The sequence below is a fragment of the Dendrobium catenatum genome, unplaced genomic scaffold (genome assembly GCF_001605985.2).
Source record: "Dendrobium catenatum unplaced genomic scaffold, ASM160598v2 fragScaff_scaffold_1199, whole genome shotgun sequence".
Classification (NCBI taxonomy): domain Eukaryota; kingdom Viridiplantae; phylum Streptophyta; class Magnoliopsida; order Asparagales; family Orchidaceae; genus Dendrobium; species Dendrobium catenatum.
Genome location: NW_021319661.1, coordinates 526,682 through 546,795, shown reverse-complemented (window position 1 = coordinate 546,795; position 20,114 = coordinate 526,682). Strand labels below are relative to the sequence as shown.

Sequence of the window (20,114 nt, the reverse complement as noted above, 5' to 3'; positions counted from 1 at the left end):
TTATCAAAATTATTCTCTATCCAAATAAAATGAGATTTAAGAATATATAGTATATATAGTTATCATTTTTACTTTTTTTTTTTTGCAGGATTTATGCTTCCTTTAGCACAAGGTTTTTATTGCTTTCAAAAATATTTTTTTAGCAAAAAAATTTTTTGATAAAGGAATTTTGGTATTACAAATTTATTTAAAAAACAATAAAAAAGTTATCCCAAATAAAATTTTAGAGTAAATACTCTCAAATTCTATATCCAAACTATTTCAAATTAGATGAAATAGAGAGCTCTAAAAAAATCATTTATCAATAGGAATAACCAAGAAGATACTCCTCTTTTTGTAGAGAAATTATTCTGTGCGGATTTCAGACGAAAATAATAGTTCGAATCGTAAGTGTACACTGATCTGATACACACTATAAAAATATATATACAACATATGCACAATATAAATTCCACACAGAATAATTTCTGGTATTTGTGGCATTGGAGGAACAATTATTACGTCCTCCGACCGGATGCAGAGGAACATCCTGTTGTAGGCAAAATCGCGCCTATACCGAGGTGTACCTAGTTTTTTCAAAAAACTCAAAAAACTCGGTACACCTCGGTATAGACGCGATTTTGCTTACAACCGGATGTTCCTCTGCATCCTTACACCGGACAAAATAAAAGTATTGGAGAGCTCATCAACATTGAATTAAATTCTTTGGTCTTTTCTAAACCGATTTCTTCTCCACTGAAGTAATTCCCACGTGCCAAAATAGAGCCGATTCCATACTACAAAATACGCCATCACTCCAGCCCCGGCCCCTTTGTCTCTCACGGCTCCTTCACCATCCTTCTACTCTTCTTTCTCTTCCTCATCTCCGTGCTGGATTGATCAAGGGATAGGAGCTTGTTTGTGTTGTCAGAGGATTCAGTGGCGTTTACCCTATGTGTGGAAATGGAAAGGCTACGGAGTTATGAAGTTTGTTCGCTTCTCGCTTCCTGAGATCGCGGCATTTGCATTAGAATCACAACTTGGTTTGATTTTGCTTTCCTGTATTTCTATTTTCTTCATCTGAATTGAAAACTGTTTGTAAAGAGTCGTTTTTTGCTTCCGGGACTTTTTGCTGATGCTAGGGCTATGTTGCCATAGACAGTTTGGTTCGGGGAATATATTTATCTTTTATTTTCTTGTGGTCAATGGGATTAAATATTTGGGGCCTGCTGTTTCTTTCTTTGCTTATCTTTGGTCATGTGGATTTCTCGATTTTGTTTTTTTTTTCATTATGCTCTACCGAGAGATTCTGCCGAAGCTCTGATTCTTTTGGTGCAACTGGAGCTTTGCGGTTAATCGGATTCGGGCTGAGTTACTTATTCCTCGTTCAATGGTCATATAATGTAAGAACTTTTCTTTGATGTTGCAACCTCACGAGAAATACCTATAAACTAGCTTTAGGGTGTAAGTTTGTTCTGTATGACATTTCTGAAGCGTTCTGATGGGATGATCATATGATCTGCTATGGCGTGTTGTTTTCTTGCTAATACTGTGATTTGATCGGGAAGTTTGCTCAAATAATCAGTGGTTTGGGTGTCAGGTATAACTTGCTTTTATTTGATGACATTCTATTTTAAATGTTGTGAAGCTGGACTATGAAGAACTTGGGTGGTGAGTGCTGTGCATTTGCACATGCTCATTTATCGTGATAAGTTCTAGAGGTGAGATGAAGGGTTTTGGAAAATCTTGCTTCAGTCTGATGCTATTATTCTAAACTTAAAGATAAGGATGGGATGATCCTTTGTTAAATCAATTTAATGTATTTAAAGTCTATTGGAAAACCTTTGTTGTGCTTGCAACATAATTTGAGTTTTAAATGGAGTTCTCTTGCTTACATATATTTAATATAGATTTGGGAATAGTTAGGATGGCCCTCAAAAGTATTATTATAGAAAGCGAATGAAAGTGATAAGTTGATTCCAAGGAGGAGAAAGTTTAGAGAGATTAATAGATATAGAAAGTTATTGTAACTTTAAACTTGATGGATAAAGGGCTTTTATATCTTGTGTCTTGATTCTTCCTTCTTCTCCTTGAAGTTTTCGGGCAAGCTCTTCCTTGATAAGTTCAACTTGGAGTTCTGGTTGGGCTGGCTAGTTGGCAATAGGATTTCGTTTTGGTTTGCCCATATCTATTATCTTTATAAAAGAGAAAAATGAAACACAAAGGCCAACTTCGGATTCACAATGTTGTTCCTCAAAGCCTCTTGAAGGTCTCTCTTCAAATTCCATGTATTACTTTCTTCTTCAATGGTGGGTGCATTTCTGTGAGTAAAGTTGCTCTTGTTGTTATTCTCATTTCTACTTAGAAAATGATTAATGTCAACAAAGACAAATATTGTTTCTAGATAGAATGCGTGTGGAGAGAAACAGAGAGAAATAAATTCAGCTTGAGGAAGAAATTGAGGCAAACTTAATACTTCATAAACAGATGAATGAGCATGACTGAATGCATGTATAATACACTCATATGTATGATAGGAGGATAGATATGGGTTACAATAACAATTTTAACTAATGCAAACTGCATGGAGAAATGATTAGTTTTGCTGCCTAACAGAATATCCAACTTATTTAGAGGGATAGTTTTAGGAAAATAAGATATCATGGATAAGGGTGGTCAGCCTCATCCTTGGATAAGGAAGGGTGATGTGAAACGTACATGCGAAGATGACTTTCTTAATGAATTTGCATGCTTAGTTTTTAGAGCACAATAATTATATATTTGCATTGATTTTGAACGACAAAATAAAACACGAGCAGCAAAACAAGCTTAGGCTAAATCACATACAAAGGAGTTAAGATCGTAAAACAATCAATTTAATCTAATGATTCATACATGATTGATTTTCAACGATGATCCCTAAACTAACAATGAGTTTAGTTACTATAAGAATCCACTCACTCAATTATCTAATTCACTAGGTTACAGCGGATGAGAATTAACATTATCTATGTGAATCAACTAAACCATAATTGAGAGCGACTAGGAAGATAGGAGATTTGGGGAAGAGTTCACCGTCGTCAAATTCTTAGATCTGATTTGAGGGGCAAGGTAGAAGATCTAGAGCCCGGTGGCCAAACTTGAAGAAGTCCTGTGTGTGGATAGCCGTGTGGGATCTTCTGGGCAACCAATGAGAGCCTTCCGGATGGCGAATCAGCACTAGAAAACTGTTGGAATCTTGGAACAGCAACTACGACTTTTCAAGATAGCAAACAGGGATTCCTAGAAAGCAGGACAGCAACTTGTCTCGTCGGAAATATTTAGGACAGCAGCCATGAACTTTCTGGACAGCAAGCAGGAGTATCCAGACAGTAGGACAGCCTCTGATCTTTGAAGAAATTCCCTGGACAGCAGCTGTAGGGTGCTGGAAGTCTTTTGGACAACAAGCTGTAATCTCCAAAAGTGCAAGACAACAAGTTGTAATCTTCCTAAAGTGCAAGTCAACGAAGAAAACGTAAGCCTTTGGAGGGGTAGATTAAAGATGAACTTAATTACAGATTTAATGGGGAATTAGGCTTTATTCCTTTGAAATCTGAATTTGAATAATTGGGAAAATTGGGAGGGAAAGTGGGGAGGGGATTGTATTAATTAGATCCTTAATTCATGGGATGTAATTAATTAAAAGGGGAAGGTTGGGGGGCCGGCCAAGGAGAGAGGAAGGGAGAGGGGCTGGGTATTAAGGAGGTGGGCCCAAGTAATTAAGGGGATTGAATAGTTAAATCTGAAATTAATTTCAGATTTAAACTATTTGGAGGTTTCTCTTAATTTATGGGATGATAATTTAAGAATTGTTTGAAATTCAAATTTGAATTTGAACTTAAGTCTATTCCCAAATTAGGGGAGCCAAATTAGGAAAGCATTTATGGGAAATTTGAAATCAAAATGTGGGAGGGAAATATGTGGCCGGCGGCTATGGGGTGGAGGGGGTGGCCGGCATGTGAAGAAAATTATGAGCTTCCAAAACAAGCTATGTGATTTCGGAAGGAATTATGATATTCAATCTGATTTGAAATTCAAATTAGATCTATGTTTAATCACTTTCCTAATTTAGAATTTCAAAAAAAGGAAAGTATTTGAAATTCAAATAGAATTCTTTCCCTCTTGGCTTGGCTTAACTTAGGAAAGCAACTATGATGAGGGAAATCATCATAATGGGGATTGTAGAGTGGGTCGGCGACATGGGGGAAGGGGGGATTTGGCTCGGGTGGAGGGGAATAAGCTTTGGGCCGGCGATGGTGATGAGGTTGGGAGGTGGGGTTGACACGAGGGGAGGTGATGGTGGCCGTCGGGTAATGGAAAAGAAAAGAGGAAGCTCGGGTGGAGAAAAATGGGAGAGAAGAAGAAAAGATATGGGAAAACCAAGAGCTCACCCATAGGGGCTGTTGGGTACTTCGTTTGAGCCTCTCCTAGGCTTCATCACTCTCTCTAGAACTCACAAAGAGATCCAAAAGCAAAAGCTAAAATTTTTCATATCAATCATCATCATCCTTCAATATAAGAAAGCTAGCCTATAAATAGGCCTCATGAAAAGAAAAATAGCAAAGACTAAAATGCCCTTTGGGCTACAACACCACTTGATCACTCCTAAGGGTAAAATGGGAAAAACATTAATAACTAATACATAAGACATCAAAAAATAAAATAACTCTAGATCGCAGCCGTTGATCTTCTGATGTCCTCATCAAAGAGTGATCAACCATGCTTTTGCATTATGATTTGGCATTGTGGCGTGTCCCTTTTTATGCGATGTCCTGTTGATGTTTATACTTTTGTTGTAGTTTTTTGTTTCCTTCTTTTAACTTCCCCTGCAGCCTTCTTTAGAGCCTCTTTTTGTGACAACCAAATTTGTTTTGGTTAGATGCAAGTAGCTGAATCCATTGTTACGTTACACCAAAGTAGTTAGCTCAGTTCAAGTCAGCCTAAGTCTACATGGTTGATTGGCCTGATTGGTTGGAGAGACTCATGAATAATGATATTTTATGATATCTTTATTTGTAAAAGTTTGCATAGTATCATATTTTTTCAGATTGCTATCAATTGGATCTTTTAGCTCAATTATTTTGGTTTTTTTTTTTTTCAGATTGGTATCAACTGGATGCCTAGGCTCAATTATTTTGGTATTAGGCTGGGCATGTTGATGTTGGTTCGATCTTTCCTATTGGGTTGACTTTTTTTTGGTAAAGATGATTGGGATTTTTCCATCCCTAGTTAGATTGAATAAATTACTTTAAAAAATTTGTATTGAAATAATACAATGAACTAAGTTATTCTTGGTTGAATTCTAAGTGGGTTTTTAAGGGTAGTATATATGATGATGAAATTATTTTAAAAATAGTCATGAATATCTCTTTTATCTATTAATTGCATAATTATATTTGGTATTTTTATGAAGTTTGCTTTTGTGACTTCTTTAATAGCGGTGCAATCCCCTTATTGTGCACTATTGCTACGTCCAAACTTGGCCTGCTCATGTCTATGAAGATAGTTTGGGCATTCTAATATAGCTGAGGATAGAAGTATTTGTTTTGATTGCAGCAAATGGTCATTTATGGAATTACTTGGTTTTTATGGGATTTGATTTTAGAAATTGTGCAATTGGCTGGTCATGTTTGGAGTTGATTTAGAGAAATGGCAAGAAAAATGTTGCACAATATATTTATAACTTTTAGTTTGGGTGAAAATGAATTGAGTTTGAGCGTTTATCCTTGAACTAGACTTTAAACAAACTCAGTTGACTCAAATTCCTCTTAAAATTAAAAAAAAAAAAAAATCCTCTTAAAATTCAATCTCTATTTGAGTAGAGCAATTTAACTCGAAAAGATTCAATTTTGAACCAACTTGAATTTATTTAAAGTTTGCTCAAAAGCATCGATGATCCAACATAAAGCACAATTGGCGGCAAACATATGTTTTATGTTTAAGAAAAATATATCATTAGAATATGAAAATAAGATTGAAATTAGGCTTAATTAATTGAAATTAGGCTTAATTAATACAAGTGTGAGCCGTTAGATGAGTAACTGTATAAAAAAAAGAGATACACTTGACTTGAATTTGATTTGGAAAGATTTTAATTTTGGTGGTTGGACTTGAGGCTTGAGTACTCCAATTGCCTTGAATCAATCAAAATATTTTTGAAAATAAGTTAATTAGGCTGACTTGGCCTAACTAGTTGAAAATTGCATTTTGTTCAAAAAGTTTGGCCTAATTTTAGGGTCAGGATGGGTTTTCGTAGGGGTTTTGCAAAGTTTTATCTTTATGGATTTATAGTAACGGAAGAAATATGATGTTACAACCTAACTCATAAAATTTGCAACATTGTGCTGCTAAGGGAGTTAGTGGGGGAATTTAATTAGGCGTTAGTGACTAGATTTGAGAGAGAAAGGGAGAGAGAGAGGGCCAACCATAGGGAAAGGAAGGAAAAGCGTCTAGGTTCAACGTATGTGGATCATTGGTTTGATGAGGACATCGAAGATCAACGGCTACGATCGTGTCTATTTATTTTGATGTATTTTATTTGTTATTTGTACTTTTCCATTTCTACCCTCACTTGAGGGCTTTGTTTTATGTTTGCCATAGGGGCAATTGTGTCATTTTATTTTTTTTCATGTATTTGGCTATTTAAGCCCTCCCCTTCCTCTTGTAAAGGGATGATGATTATTGAATGAAAAAAATTTTGCTCTAGTGTTCTCTTTGTGAATTCCTTCTTGAAGATCTCTTAGTGAGTTCTTTGTTTGAGATCTCTTTGTGAGTTCTCTAGGTAAGTACAAGCATAGTTCTTCTTCTCTCCCATAAACTACCACAAGCAAATCCAAGAGTTGGAAGAAGCCGAAGCCTCCACTAGTGCCGCCACCCTTGGAGCCCCATCCCGTCGGCAACCCTAGCTCCACCGGCCGGCCACCTTGCCGTCGGCCTCTCCCCTCTCCACCACTTCCCCCACGCCTCCCTTCCCTAGCCTTCCTTGGAATTTGAATTTCAAAATTCAAATTATTCCCAAATTTGGAAATTCCAATTATGAAAATTTTTTGAATGACTTCAAATTATAAATTAAATTAATTTGGATTTATTTAAAATTTTTCTAATCATCATTCATGTTTGGAAACCCTTCTCCCTCTCTCCCTAACTCCCTCTCTCTCTCTCTCCATACCGTCGGCCCCCTCATTGGGCTCCCCATTGATTGCCATCAATGCACCCCCTCCAAATTTTGAAATCTGAAATTGATTTCAATTAAACCCCCTCCCATCCCAATTAAAACTGAAATTTATTTCAGTTTTTCTACACAAAGCTCTCACCCTTCTCTCTCCACTTTGCCACCTAAGCAACAATTAAACCCCTCATAAATCCCTTAATGACCGCCGGCCCCATTTACTCCCTTAATTGTGTTAATTTGAAATTCAAATTAACAATTCCCCTTAATGAAAATCTGAAATTAAAATACAGATTTTCCCTCTCATCTCCTTTCCCCTCACCCAATTAACTCCTTAATTAAATCCAATTAATTCCTATTGGGTTTGAATTGATCCCATCAGCCCTGACGGAGAGTTCTGGGATGGAGTTCCTGTGTTTCCCTGCAGTCATGGCCGGCCACTTCCCAAGCCTTTTCTCCCCTAAGCCTCCTACCTGTAGAGGAGAACAATTCCTGGATGCTGTCGTGGATTACAGCAGCATAGTAATGATGCTCTGCCTTCTCCAGTAGGCCCGTATTGCTGCCTAAGCCTCCTTTGACGGGTCAAACTGCTGTCCCATTGCTTTAAATTGCTGTCAAACTGCTGTTAGAAGTATTTTAAGGGCCAAAAGGGGGTTTTCAACCATCAAGTGCTGCAGCCTACACATCTCTAGTTGCTGTCCAATCATTTTGGTGGCCATCTTTTGCTGCCATGCTGTCCAAGGAGTCAATGATCACCTTCCTAAATGTGTCCAAGCCTTGACATTGCTAGTTGCTCTTCATCCAGTGCCTTGGTGATCAAACGGGGAGCTTCGCAATCTCTCTTCTTTGGGTAAACTCTTTCCCCGACTCTTTTATCTTCAAAGTGCATCTCAATTGTGGTCTAGTAAATTCATGACGATCATGTTAATGCTTCTCCGCTAAAAGCCTAGTAATAGGAAGAGTTGTGTGAGAGATCTTCTTATAGAAAGTAATCTTATTGTTAGTATTGGAATTTCTCGTTGAAACCACTCATGTATGCAAAGTAAGATTTAGTTGAATATTTAATGATCTCAACCTATCGCATGTGTTTAGACCTAAGCTATTTTATCACTTTAATATTTAACTTATCGTTCAAATTCCGCATAAGATCTTGCTTATTATTGCCTCTAAATCTAAACGTGCAAATTTCTTTAAGCAAATCACTTTCGCATGAGATTGTTTCACATCATGGTTTTAATGAGTGATTTGAATCAAATCTGAGATTAATTTTAGATTTGATTTAATTAGGGAAGCTTCCTAATTGGGTTTTATCATTAGAGCAAGTATTTGAATTCAAATATTTAATTGAATTCAAGGAAAGAAACTTTCCTAATGGACTAGGAGATAATTTAGGAAGGTGATTAGGATTATTTGAATTTTGAAAATTCAAAAGTAGTGGTGGGGTAGGCCGGCGGGTAGTGGTGGTTTAGGGGTGTTGGTGGGATGGGTGGAAGCTGGTGGTGGGAAGATTGGTGGGAGGCTTGTGTCGTCGGGTGGGGGTGAGAGGGAACAATGGCGGCGGCTTTAGAAGGGGTGGGAGCTTGGGATGGCCGGCGGCCATGGGGTGGAGGTAAGCCTAGGCCAACGGCTAGGGAGAGAGGGGAAAAAGAGAGAGGAAAAAAAAAAGATAGGGAAGAAAAGATAAAAACCACGAACCTGGACTCTTCCAAGGTTGGTGGATGATCCGTTGCCCTTCACCAAGGGGCTTTCTCCAAGTTCTCTTCAATAACTCTGAAACTCTCACAAGAGTAAAACACAGAAATTTTATTCATCATCATCATTAACCCAAAACACAAGAGAACTAGCCTATAAATAGGCCTCATGAAAAGAAAAGAAACAATGATTAAAATGCCCTTCGGGCTACAACACCACATGACAACCCCCAGGGGTAAAATGAGAACAACAGAAATATAAAATAAAATAGTACATAAAACAGATAAAAATAAAACTCCAGATCGTAGCCGCTGATCTCTGATGTCCTCATCACCGTCATAAGTTACACCTTGCATCGCCTTATTGCCCAAGGCACGAAGGAACATGAAGTTCAATAGGCATGCATCTACTGTATAGTCTGGTTCCAAACTCAAAGTTTCATCAGGTTGAGTTAAATTACATATAAAGGATGCAACAACCATGAAACAATTAGAAATAGGTTTGAATGATTGTATGGGATGACTTATATTGCCATGGACAGGAGGATTGTGTGTTCGTTGATCCATTGAACAAGGGTACATTGATTTTAATAGTTTCCAGCTATGCATCTATAATCATATTTTTGATATGCTAAATTTTCATAGAAAGTCTATTGATGATGTTGGTTGTTGTGTCTTTTCAATAACTTACTAGTTATAGGCATGTACGTTTGGTCTATTGTTTGTTTTCTAGTTTTTTGTTTTAACTGGTAAGTTATTGAAAAGATCTTAACGAGTGATTTTGGATGATTTGGTTAGAAGGTAAGTCTAATTTTACTAAGGTGCTACTTGCAATGTGTTTAAGCAGTTAATCTTTAATAGGTATGTTAGAGAAGATATTTTGGACCTTATCGTTGATCATAGCAATCATGTTCCTTTTGATGATGATGAATAGTATTATGGATACTAGTGCCTTTCTTGTTGTTCTAGCATACATGTTAATGGTCGTTATTTTTGAGGTGAAGTGGTGCACATTAAACAAATTAATGAATTCTTTGGAGTTACATAGTGTGTCTATTTCAGCTTTCAGGTGATTGCAATATCCTGTTGCTAGCCATAGTTTACTTTGAGGAGAAACTCTTTTTTTGCATGTATTATGGTTCCTATTTTCTCAACAAGAGGTCAAGTTACACGACATTTTCCTGAACATCAATTAGTTTTTAGCATTGTTTTGAAAACCGGACCGGACTGGCCGGTTCGACCGGTTCAACCGTGAACCGGTCTTATGGCCGATTCGGTCCTCCTAAAGAATCGGTCTAGCAACGAACCGGTTTGAACCGCCTGAAGAACCAGTCAAAACCGGTTTGAACCGTCGTTTCAATCGGCCGACCGTTGAATCGGTCCCGTTTCTTAAGAACCGGCCGGTTCAACTAATAATATATTTAAATATTTTAATTTAATATAAAATAATTGAGTAAACCATTGATCATCTCTTGATAACAACTTCAATATCTTAAAACTTCTATCTTCACCATCGAAGCAATTTTTAACAATTCATGTCCAATACAATGTATTTATGTCGTCTTGAGTTACATTGGCATGTGTCATTTGTAATATAAAATTTACAATAGTGGAATTACTTCAAATGAGCCTAGCCCTTTGATTTTCTTTTCTAGATTTTTCACGTTAAAAATCATTCTGTTTATATAAGTTATTCTCAACTTATTTTATATCATATAATATTTTTGTATTATGCTAAGAAGATTAAATTTCTATTATCATCAAATATAAATGTTCCTACATGCAATAAAAACGATTAGACTTATATAAATTTTATGACAATTTTTTTCATTCATATATAATATGTTGAAACTCTTTTGTCTTTTTTTAAAGAATTGATGTTTTTATTACAACTACATATCAGCTACACAACAAGCGACAGCATATTCATGTTATCTATCCTTTTATATTGCAATATAGCTTTTTTGTTGGTTTGTATATATAGATCAAAATGATATAGGCGTCGGTATGAGAGAATTAAGATTCTTTTTGTTTGTTTTCCTTTTGTTCTCTCTAGTTCTTCCATCAAGCTCTAATCATGCTTTAGCATGTTCTTAATATGATATCACAGTTATTATAACTTACATTATCAAGATCAGACATCACATTTGCAGTTCACAATTAGCTCTCTCAATTTTTTGCCCAACCACATACACCTCATCTTGCAGCCACCAACTTCGTCCTCCATTATCTCAAATCATGAACATCATGACAAAGAATTTATTTTTCCAAAACTTCCACATATCATCTCAAAGCTCTCTCAGATGCTGATTGGGGATCTTGTCTGGACACCAAAAAATATGTCAGTGACCTTTGCATCTTTCTAGGAGAGTCATTGGTATATTGGAAATCCAAAATGCAAAACACGGTTTCTCGCTGATCAACTGAAACATAGTATGGTTCGCTTGCCACAACAATTAGTGAATTAACTTAAATAGCGCAACTCTTAAAAGACCAAGAAGTACACACAAATTCAAACTCTTGCATTCTGTGATAATCAAGTTTTTGTCCATATTGCCACTAGCCCAACTCTTCATAAATAAATCAAATTAAGACATCGAAATCGACTTCCACTTCATTCAAGACAAATTCACAAATGGTTTCATCAAGTTCTTGCCAATTCGGTCCTTGCATCAATTAGCCGACATATTTATCAAACATTTACCTCATGTACCTCTTTCAACACTTATGTCCAAGCATCAAGAGTATATACGATAAATCTTGAGGGCGAGTTTTACAACAACATATTCACTTTACCTATTTTTGTACATATTGCCATATAACTTTTCTCTTGATTTGTATATATAGATCAAAATAATGAAAACATCGCTATAAGAGAAAGAATATATATATATATATATATTTCTGTGCTGGGCCAAGTTAAGACAAGTGGCTTTGGTTATGATTTTTTTGTCCTGTTAGTGGATAAGAATTGGGTTGGCTTGATTTTGATTTGGTGATTTGACCAGTCAAAAATATGGTTTGAAACTTATTACCAGCAAAGTTCTATTTGGAATTCAATGATGTGAAATGGCTTCACCTTCAAGATGAATTCAAATATCCTAGCCGCCCCCTCTTTCAAATTTGGCTTGGACCCACCCCAACAAGGGGCGGGATTATTGCAGGCGGGACTTCCACATGCTATAAACTATTGCTGGTCCAGGGAGGACTGTGATAGAAAGTTGATGCACTTTTCATCGAAATCGGCGAACAAAAATAAGAAATTAGGAAGAAAAGCAAACCAAAACTATTTTTATTACAAGATATATGAAAGAAAATAGCAAGATATAGTTGGATCTTCAATTTGAGAGGAAGATTTGGCGCTCCCAAATCCCTAGCTTCCGGCTAGTGCCCAAATAACCTAAGAAATTCTAATTTCAGCCAACTCCAAACATAATTTGAAATCACCCCATAGTTAGTCTCTTTCCCTATATAAATCCCTCTCATATTTGAATTCAAATTAGATTTATTTCCATAGTTAATTCCCTCCCAATTATAATTAAAACTTTCCTAAACAATCTCCCTTAATTCTTTCTTTTTCCTAAATAATTCTCTCTTAGATTTTGAATTCCAATTAGATCTCTTGCCCTAAATAATTTCCTCCCAAATGTAATTAAAAATTTTCCTAAATAATTCCCCTTTGATTAAGAACCTTCCTTAATAGTTCCCTCTTAATTAGGAAACTTCCTAATTCCCACTCAATCAAATCGGCCGATCTATCAGATTGATCTAACACAAGCTTATCACATTTCTTCTTTGGGTTACCATTTCTTAGATATTTGTATTGTGGCCATTATTTTTATATGGGAGATAAAGTTGCATAAATTTTCTTGTATATCTACTGGTTATTTTACTGATTTTTTTCGTGCAAATTAAATTAAATTGCACACTGAAATCTAATAAATACTAGCAACACCAAATATCCTGTTTTCATTGGAGTTTACTTGAATAATTTTTTAGTGTAGCAATACATTCGTTTTTTTACTAGATCTAGTGATATTGGCAACGTTTGATGCTATTATGTGTTTGAAATTTTGAGTGAGGCTTGGTTCATCTTATTTTTGCTTGCAACGAAAATATATATTTAGAATGCTAGGTTATTAGTGAATTATTTATTATTAAGAATTACAGCAGGAACATATGGAGTCCAAACCTTTTGATATGATATCGTCCTTCTAAGAAAATTTAATAAAAAATAACGGTAAGAATTAGCGATCACAGAAGCCACAATTGATTGAAATTTGTGCAAAGAAGAAAAATCATATTTTAAAAGATCTACAAGAAATCAATGATGTCTTTCAACAAACATAAATACAAAAGATAAGAAAGGGGAGATAGAGAAGAAAGACAGAGGAAAGGAGTAAGAATTAATCGTAGGCAGGCCTATTTCTTTAACAAGTACATCAACTCTCTTGGAATGCTTCAATTTGCATACATTCTTGATGGAGTATTAGATTTTTGGAGTAGTAGGCTTTACATGTTTAAAGGAATTTTAATTCAAGCCGTGAATTCTTTTACACGCCTCAGTACACGCCTAATAATTGTTGGTACTAATAGAGATTTGAAGCCATAGTCTTCCAATCAAATGACTCCAAATGTTCTTAAACTGCAAAGCCAGAGTCGTTGAGAAAGGGTCCGGTGAAACAATCCTTATAAAAAGGCCCTATCTTTATTAAATAAATCATTTGTCTTGTATGATGCTTCGTGAAGTAGTTCATTGGCCTCTTCGCACATTCTTACCAAGCATCTGTAAACAACACCAATATAAGCTAATGCCATGAAATTGGAAGACATTCTTAAGTCAACCTTGTTACGGCCAAAAACATATTCCTTGAAGAGCCAAACAACGGACTTGTGAAACCCATAGTACATTTGTGTAGACATTTATGAAAGAATAAATATAGACACCAAGTGACTCATCTAACCTAATCAGTAGCTAAAATTCAACATGCAAAGATTTTACATTTTTTATGACGACTATAGAGTTTCTACTTTTTAATAAATATTTGAAAATTTGGCTCTGATGAATGCTTTAGTTAGTATTTTTCCTATATTTATGCAATGCTTGTTGAGATATTCATGAATCATCACATGTGGGTCCGTACTTGCATTTTAAAGGTACCCAATCAATCCTTAGTAGTGGCATTAGCCCATCATTGAGAAGAACTCCTAGAAATAGATTAGTATGTCTCTTTGGAAAGTGTGTAGATGGTGTATTGAATATGTAACAAGGAGAAAGAAGCTAAAAAAAAAGATTCTAGAAAATTGGCTTATTGTTGATTATATAAGTATATCTGATATATTAAAAATTATATTAAAATTCTTTAGAAATTTAATTCTATGCATTTTCTCTAATATAGTATTTAATTTTTTTGTAGTCTTACCTTGTTGCATTTAATTCTTTAAGTGTTCTTTAGAGGGTTTTTTTTTTTTTTTTTTTTTTTTTTTTATGTTTTTTTTAGGGGTTTTTTTTTTTTTTTTTTTTTTTAAATTTAGACGGACCATTCATTTTTTAATGATTAATACTGCAAAATTCTTGTAATTGTTAACAACAAGACTCCAATTATTGTTATCATGCAAATCATCAATATGAATAATGGGTAATGTAGTAAAAAGTGATACAAGGACCATGAAAAAATTCTTATAAGCTTTCTAATTTACAAACTATAAATAATTCAAAATTGTGTTAGACCGGTCCTCTATGGACCAGACCCGCCGGCCCAATCCCTTGGGCCGGTCTGGTTTGTTTACAGCAGGAGGAGGCCGGTGGAAGCAAGAGAGAGGAAAGGGTGGGGTCCACTTGATTTTCAAATGCAATCTTGGAGCCAAAAGGAGGAGAAGCAAGGGCAATTAGGTCCTTTTGTATTAATTTTGAATTGTATGCATTAAGTAGAGAGAAAAGGCTAGGGTTAGGGTTATGTGCAATTTTCTGAAAGTTCCCTTGTTGTTCTCTTGTGGTTAGGGCTCTAGATTGCTATCTAGAGATTGGGAGAGTGGATCCTCCTCTCGAATAGAGGATCTCTTGTATCTTTACTGTTTTCTATTGCATCTACCATCAATATCAAGTATTTGGAGTGATCTATCTCAATTTTTCTTGCCGATTTCTCTGTTTTTCTTCTATAGCCTGCTGTATTACTGCTGTAAACAGCAGTTTTGGGTGCTGTTGTCCACTGATTTGGGCTAGGAAATACTTGAAATCAAGTATTTCCTATCAAATTGATGAGTAAAACTTAAAATGATTGTTTCGAGGAGCCCAAGAAGTTTTCTTTTGGAAACCAGGAAGCCAAATGTTTATAGATATATTTGTTTTAAATAGCATGTTCATATCATATATAGGGACAACCTCTTTAAAAATGATAATCCAAATGGTGTAAAGAAGAAAATTTAGTGTGCTATGTATCTTTGAAATCAACCAAATAGATAGAGTTATAAAAGCCAGATTTTCTTTAATGCAATATTCAATGAGGTTCTTGTATGAATTTGTAAATTTAAAAATAAATAAAAAATGAAAATTGATACCAATTTGATTGATTTATATAGAGATAATATTAATAGATAATTTCTTAGAACTTAAATTTTTTAACCCATAAATTGCGACATGAATAAAAAATCTAAATTTAGATTTCAACTGATTCAACTAACCTCATTAAAAAAAAAATTAAATTAAAAAAAAAAAGCTCAAACTTACAAAAACATTTTTAATATCGGGTAACGACTTTAGACTTTGTATTCTGCATTAATTGGACGTGGCAGAACTCTTTTGATCCATTACTGTGAAATTCACAAAGAAAGAATCACGTATCAAATTAGAAGTTACATTTGATTCTTATAAAATGCTAGCATTGTTGTGGCTTCACTGCGGTTAAAATTAGTCATCACATATATTTAAACTATAACTTGGGACAGTTTTTTATGCTTGATTTTCTTCATTTACCTGCAGTATTCTGTACCTTCATAAAATTATAATCATTTTGTGCCGGAGCCTGACCTTGATTTATCTAATTTTCCTCCCATGCAGGATTTGGTATCACAATTATCTAAATCAAATTTCATCCAGCTAAATTGTATGCATAATAAATACATTTTGACATGGTATCCCGCACGTCTTTGAAGAAACTGATAGATGATGATATTCTGCTAAATAGCTGGGAAGATGCAACTTGCCCAATATGTCTGGACGTCCCTCACAATGGGGTCCTTCTCCACTGCTCCTCCTATGATAAAGGTTGCCGTCCTTTCCTTTGTGATACGGACCAAACACATTCTAATTGTCTGACCCGGTTCAGAACTGCATTTGGAGTTTCTGAAACTTCTGAATGTTGGAACACTAATGGCATTAATGACTCCACTCAACTGATAGCATCAGACTGTGAAAGCCTTCCAACCTGCCCTTTGTGTAGGGGAGAGGTGGCTGGTTGGGCCATCGTCAAGGAGGCCCGTGCTTACTTGAACATGAAAATGCGGTGTTGCGAAGAGCAGCACTGCTCTTATGTTGGTAACTTTGCTCAGCTCCAGAGTCATATGCAGTTAGAACATCCTCATTCTCATCCTTCAGAGATAGACCCCGCACACCAATTGGATTGGGAGAATTTTCAACAATCTTCAGCTATTATAGATGTTCTGAGCACTATACACGCTGAAGTTCCACATGGTGTTGTGTTAGGGGATTATGTCATTGAGTATGGTAACGAGGATAATGAAGATGATTATGATGATTTTCGTGATCGTGGAACAAAATGGTGGTACTCTTGCATTCTTTACCAGGTGTTTGGTAAGTTCAGGGGTTCAAGAAACCGGGGTAGATCTAGTAGGAGAGATGCAAGGCGAGGTCACCATAGATCGACATCTGTTGGTTCAATTGAGCATTCGCCATCATCAGCGGACACTTCAGTGTATAGGTTCCATGAAGTGGAAGATGAGTTTCCTGGAATGCCTGGTTCTGGCAGTCATGCGGTGGTATCCAGAGGTTTCGTTGGTGGACATAGACGCAGGTTTGAGTCAACCCAATTCCTAAAATACCTCTATTCCACATGAAATTATTCTGTGCGGTCACTGAACGGCGTTCAGAGGCAAATCAGTATGTGTCATGTTATTTTTTGATGTGTACCGCTGCTATGTACTGCTCGGTACTTGATGACGTAGCGTGTTCTGATTCGCCTATGGACCATTTGGTGTCCGCATAGAATAATTTCTCTTATTCTACAATAAGTTGTTTAACATGCAAAATGCAATATCTTCTCCTTATTGTCTGATTTTACACATCTAAACCTGCTGCTCTCAAAATCTGCATAATTATCACTTAATGATGTCTTCCTTTCCATTCTAATTTTACTGAGATGCTTCCAATCATTTATAGATAACCATGAAAATGCAGTTTTCAACCAGTAAAATTAGGCACGCAGGATTCTGATTTTTTTTTTTTTAAATCTTCATTCCTTTGGATCTCAACCAAAGAGCCAACAAAATTAAATATAAATGGAAGGTTTACTATACATAGGTTCAGTTGAGGGCCATCTGTTGTGATTATAATCTTTGAAGCTCTCTTTCTTGCAGCTACATGGGGCGTAGGCCACGCCATACTGACCATTAATCAGAGTAGAACTGCTGCACTTAGCTCTTTCTTTCTGAAGGTAACTTGACTTCCTTTCAGAAACAGATATCCAATTTTTTTTTAAATGATTTATAGTTTACCAAAAGACCTTTGCCTTTTTATTTATTTGTATATAAATATATAGAGTAGTACCTAATGTTGCATACAGGTTTTACATTGCCTGATGATTCTTTTGACTTGAATCAATTTCTAGTGGTCTTTTTCTTGAATCTGTGTTTGGATGGACTCTTATGGAAACCAAAACTGAATGGATAAGGATAGGTCTACCAAAAGTAAGACAATGTTCCTCATACTACCTTATGTTTTTTGTTTTGACGACATTTAGGTCAATTAAGGCAAACTCAAACACACATCACATACGCAATACTCGAATCTAAGACCTCTTGGTTGGTAGCCAAAGCTCCCACCCAATAGATCGAGAGATTATTCTGTGGGGTGTCCGAATGCGTTCGGAGGTCAATCCGGACACGCCACGTCATCCAATACACTATGCATTGCGTGACGTCACGCGTTCGGATTAGCCTCCGAACACCACACGTAATAATTTTTCCAATGGACCAAGGTGAGCCGTGTCATACTACCTTCTCTTTTTGTATATTTTTGCTTCATTTGATTGTTAATTTGAACGAACTTCTATTATTTTTCTCTATGCATACATTGATTATTTTCACCTACAAAGGGAGTTTATTTAATGAACCAACAGCAAAGAAATTCTTGTTTTATTTAATGACCAACATGTTTCTATTAGAATTTCTCTTTTGTTTAGCTTGTAATTAATTACTTTGGGGGGATTATATTTGATGTTCTGAGAGCTCCATTTTGTAAAATTTTAGATTTTATGATTTTGATAATTTTGGTAGGAAGTTTTGATTTTAGTTTAGGTATTGAATTAGAAAATTTCAATATCTAAAATTTAATTAATTAGATAGAAAGTGTATTTTTAATTCATTTTTAATTTAAGTATAATGATGTTTATATTTATTTATAAAATTCAGAATATAGCACTAATTACCCGTTATTAAGGTATAGAATCTACAAATTAATTAATAGCAATAATAATTTAGTTTCTAAAAAATTATTTGTTGATTAATTTATATATATCAAATTAAAAAATATTATTAAAATTTTGGGATTCAATATGTACGTCATATTTGTGTTTTATAATTTACCCTTCCCCCAAAAAAAAAAAAAAAAAAACAGAATAAATTTTTGGTTTGTTAATATAATGGATTTTATTAAAATAAAAAGGAGGATATTATTCTATATTTGATTTTCCCTTTAGAGTAATCGTTTAATGATTTCTAAAGCTCTTTTACGGCTTTACGTAAAAAATAATAATAATAATTGTAATTTTTTTGCAATAAATGTCTTAGGTCGGCAGGAAGAGATTGGGAAAACACGTTTGTTAATGACAGAAAAATTGACCAGAATCCGAAATGCAACCGAAATATCCGTTCGGAATCGATTTCGGATTTGTGCTGAATATTATAATTAGGGGTGTTAATTTTTGGCACGACCCAAATCCGATTGAGAAAATCCGGGTTAGGGTTAACCCGGATCCAAAACGGGTCAGGTTCGGGTTCAACAAATCAACCCGTTTTAAAATCGGTGTGGTTCGTGTTGACCCAACAACCCGAAAATGACCCGAAATTGATCCGAAATTGATACTAAAACTCTTATTTGACTCAGAGACCCGAGATTGACTCATTTTTTTACCTGATTTTGACCCAAAAATCAAAGATTGACCCAATTTTGACCTGAAATGTAGCAATTTTAGGTCAACTTCGGGTAATTCGTATCGGGTCGGGTTCGGGTCTGGAAACCTAACCCGTTTTAAAAAACAGATCGGGTTCTGGTTGATCCGAACAATGCCAGGTTAGTTCCGGGTTCGACCCGAACCCGACCTGTTGACCCGAATTGACACCCCTAATTATAATCATAATTTGGAGGCTTGCAGCAAAAGTTTTCTTCTCTTATTAATCTTTTTAGCTTTTTTCATCATTAATACTCTTTTTCTCGTTACAATAATTGCATCTCTCCAACCCTTCTTCAATATCCCCATTCTCATCCCAAGTCATCATCAAAATATGTTGGTATTATATTAAGAGTCTTAAGAGCTTATTTATATTTCACATAAACTATATCACATAGTTTTCATGTTACAATATATTTTTAAAAAAATCTTTAATTCTCCAATATTTTATCATAATTTATTGCTCAATGTAGAATTTCTCTCATATATTATAATCATGCATTGGTGTATTATCCTAAGGTTTTATTTGAGACAGTTTTTTTATTATTTTTTAAATAATTTTTTTAGTATAAAAAATTTTAAAATTTGAAATTTTTATATTAAAAAGTTCTTTTAGAAAGTAATAAAAAAGTTGTCCAAAATAAAGCTTAAGTCGTAATAAAATTTTTGCAAATATTATGATTTATAACATTTAGAGATTGCAAAGATCGTGATGTTTTACTCTGCCATAATATATCACTAATGCTACGTAAAAAATTTAATAATTTATAAATAGAATTTAAATAAAGCTTCATAGAAATTTCTTCAACTCCAACATGAACTTTGTCTTTTATT

General features: G+C 35.1%; 1 protein-coding gene across 3 annotated transcripts; it reads left to right on the top strand.

Moving 5' to 3' along the window:
• The first annotated feature begins 716 nt into the window (after positions 1-716).
• LOC110111496 lies at positions 717-17,736 on the top strand. 3 transcript variants are annotated; one of them, XM_020843407.2, is made up of 3 exons: positions 717-1,022; positions 15,935-16,907; positions 17,470-17,736. In XM_020843407.2, exons 2-3 carry the CDS (start codon positions 16,006-16,008, stop codon positions 17,504-17,506), a joined length of 939 nt encoding a protein of 312 aa, XP_020699066.1. In that variant the 5' UTR covers positions 717-1,022; positions 15,935-16,005; the 3' UTR covers positions 17,507-17,736. The 3 variants fall into 3 exon arrangements, with proteins under 3 accessions (XP_020699066.1, XP_020699071.1, XP_020699080.1); XM_020843412.2 differs by having other exon boundaries at positions 718-967; XM_020843421.2 differs by lacking the exon at positions 717-1,022 and adding an exon at positions 1,126-1,382.
• Positions 17,737-20,114: the final 2,378 nt, after the last annotated feature.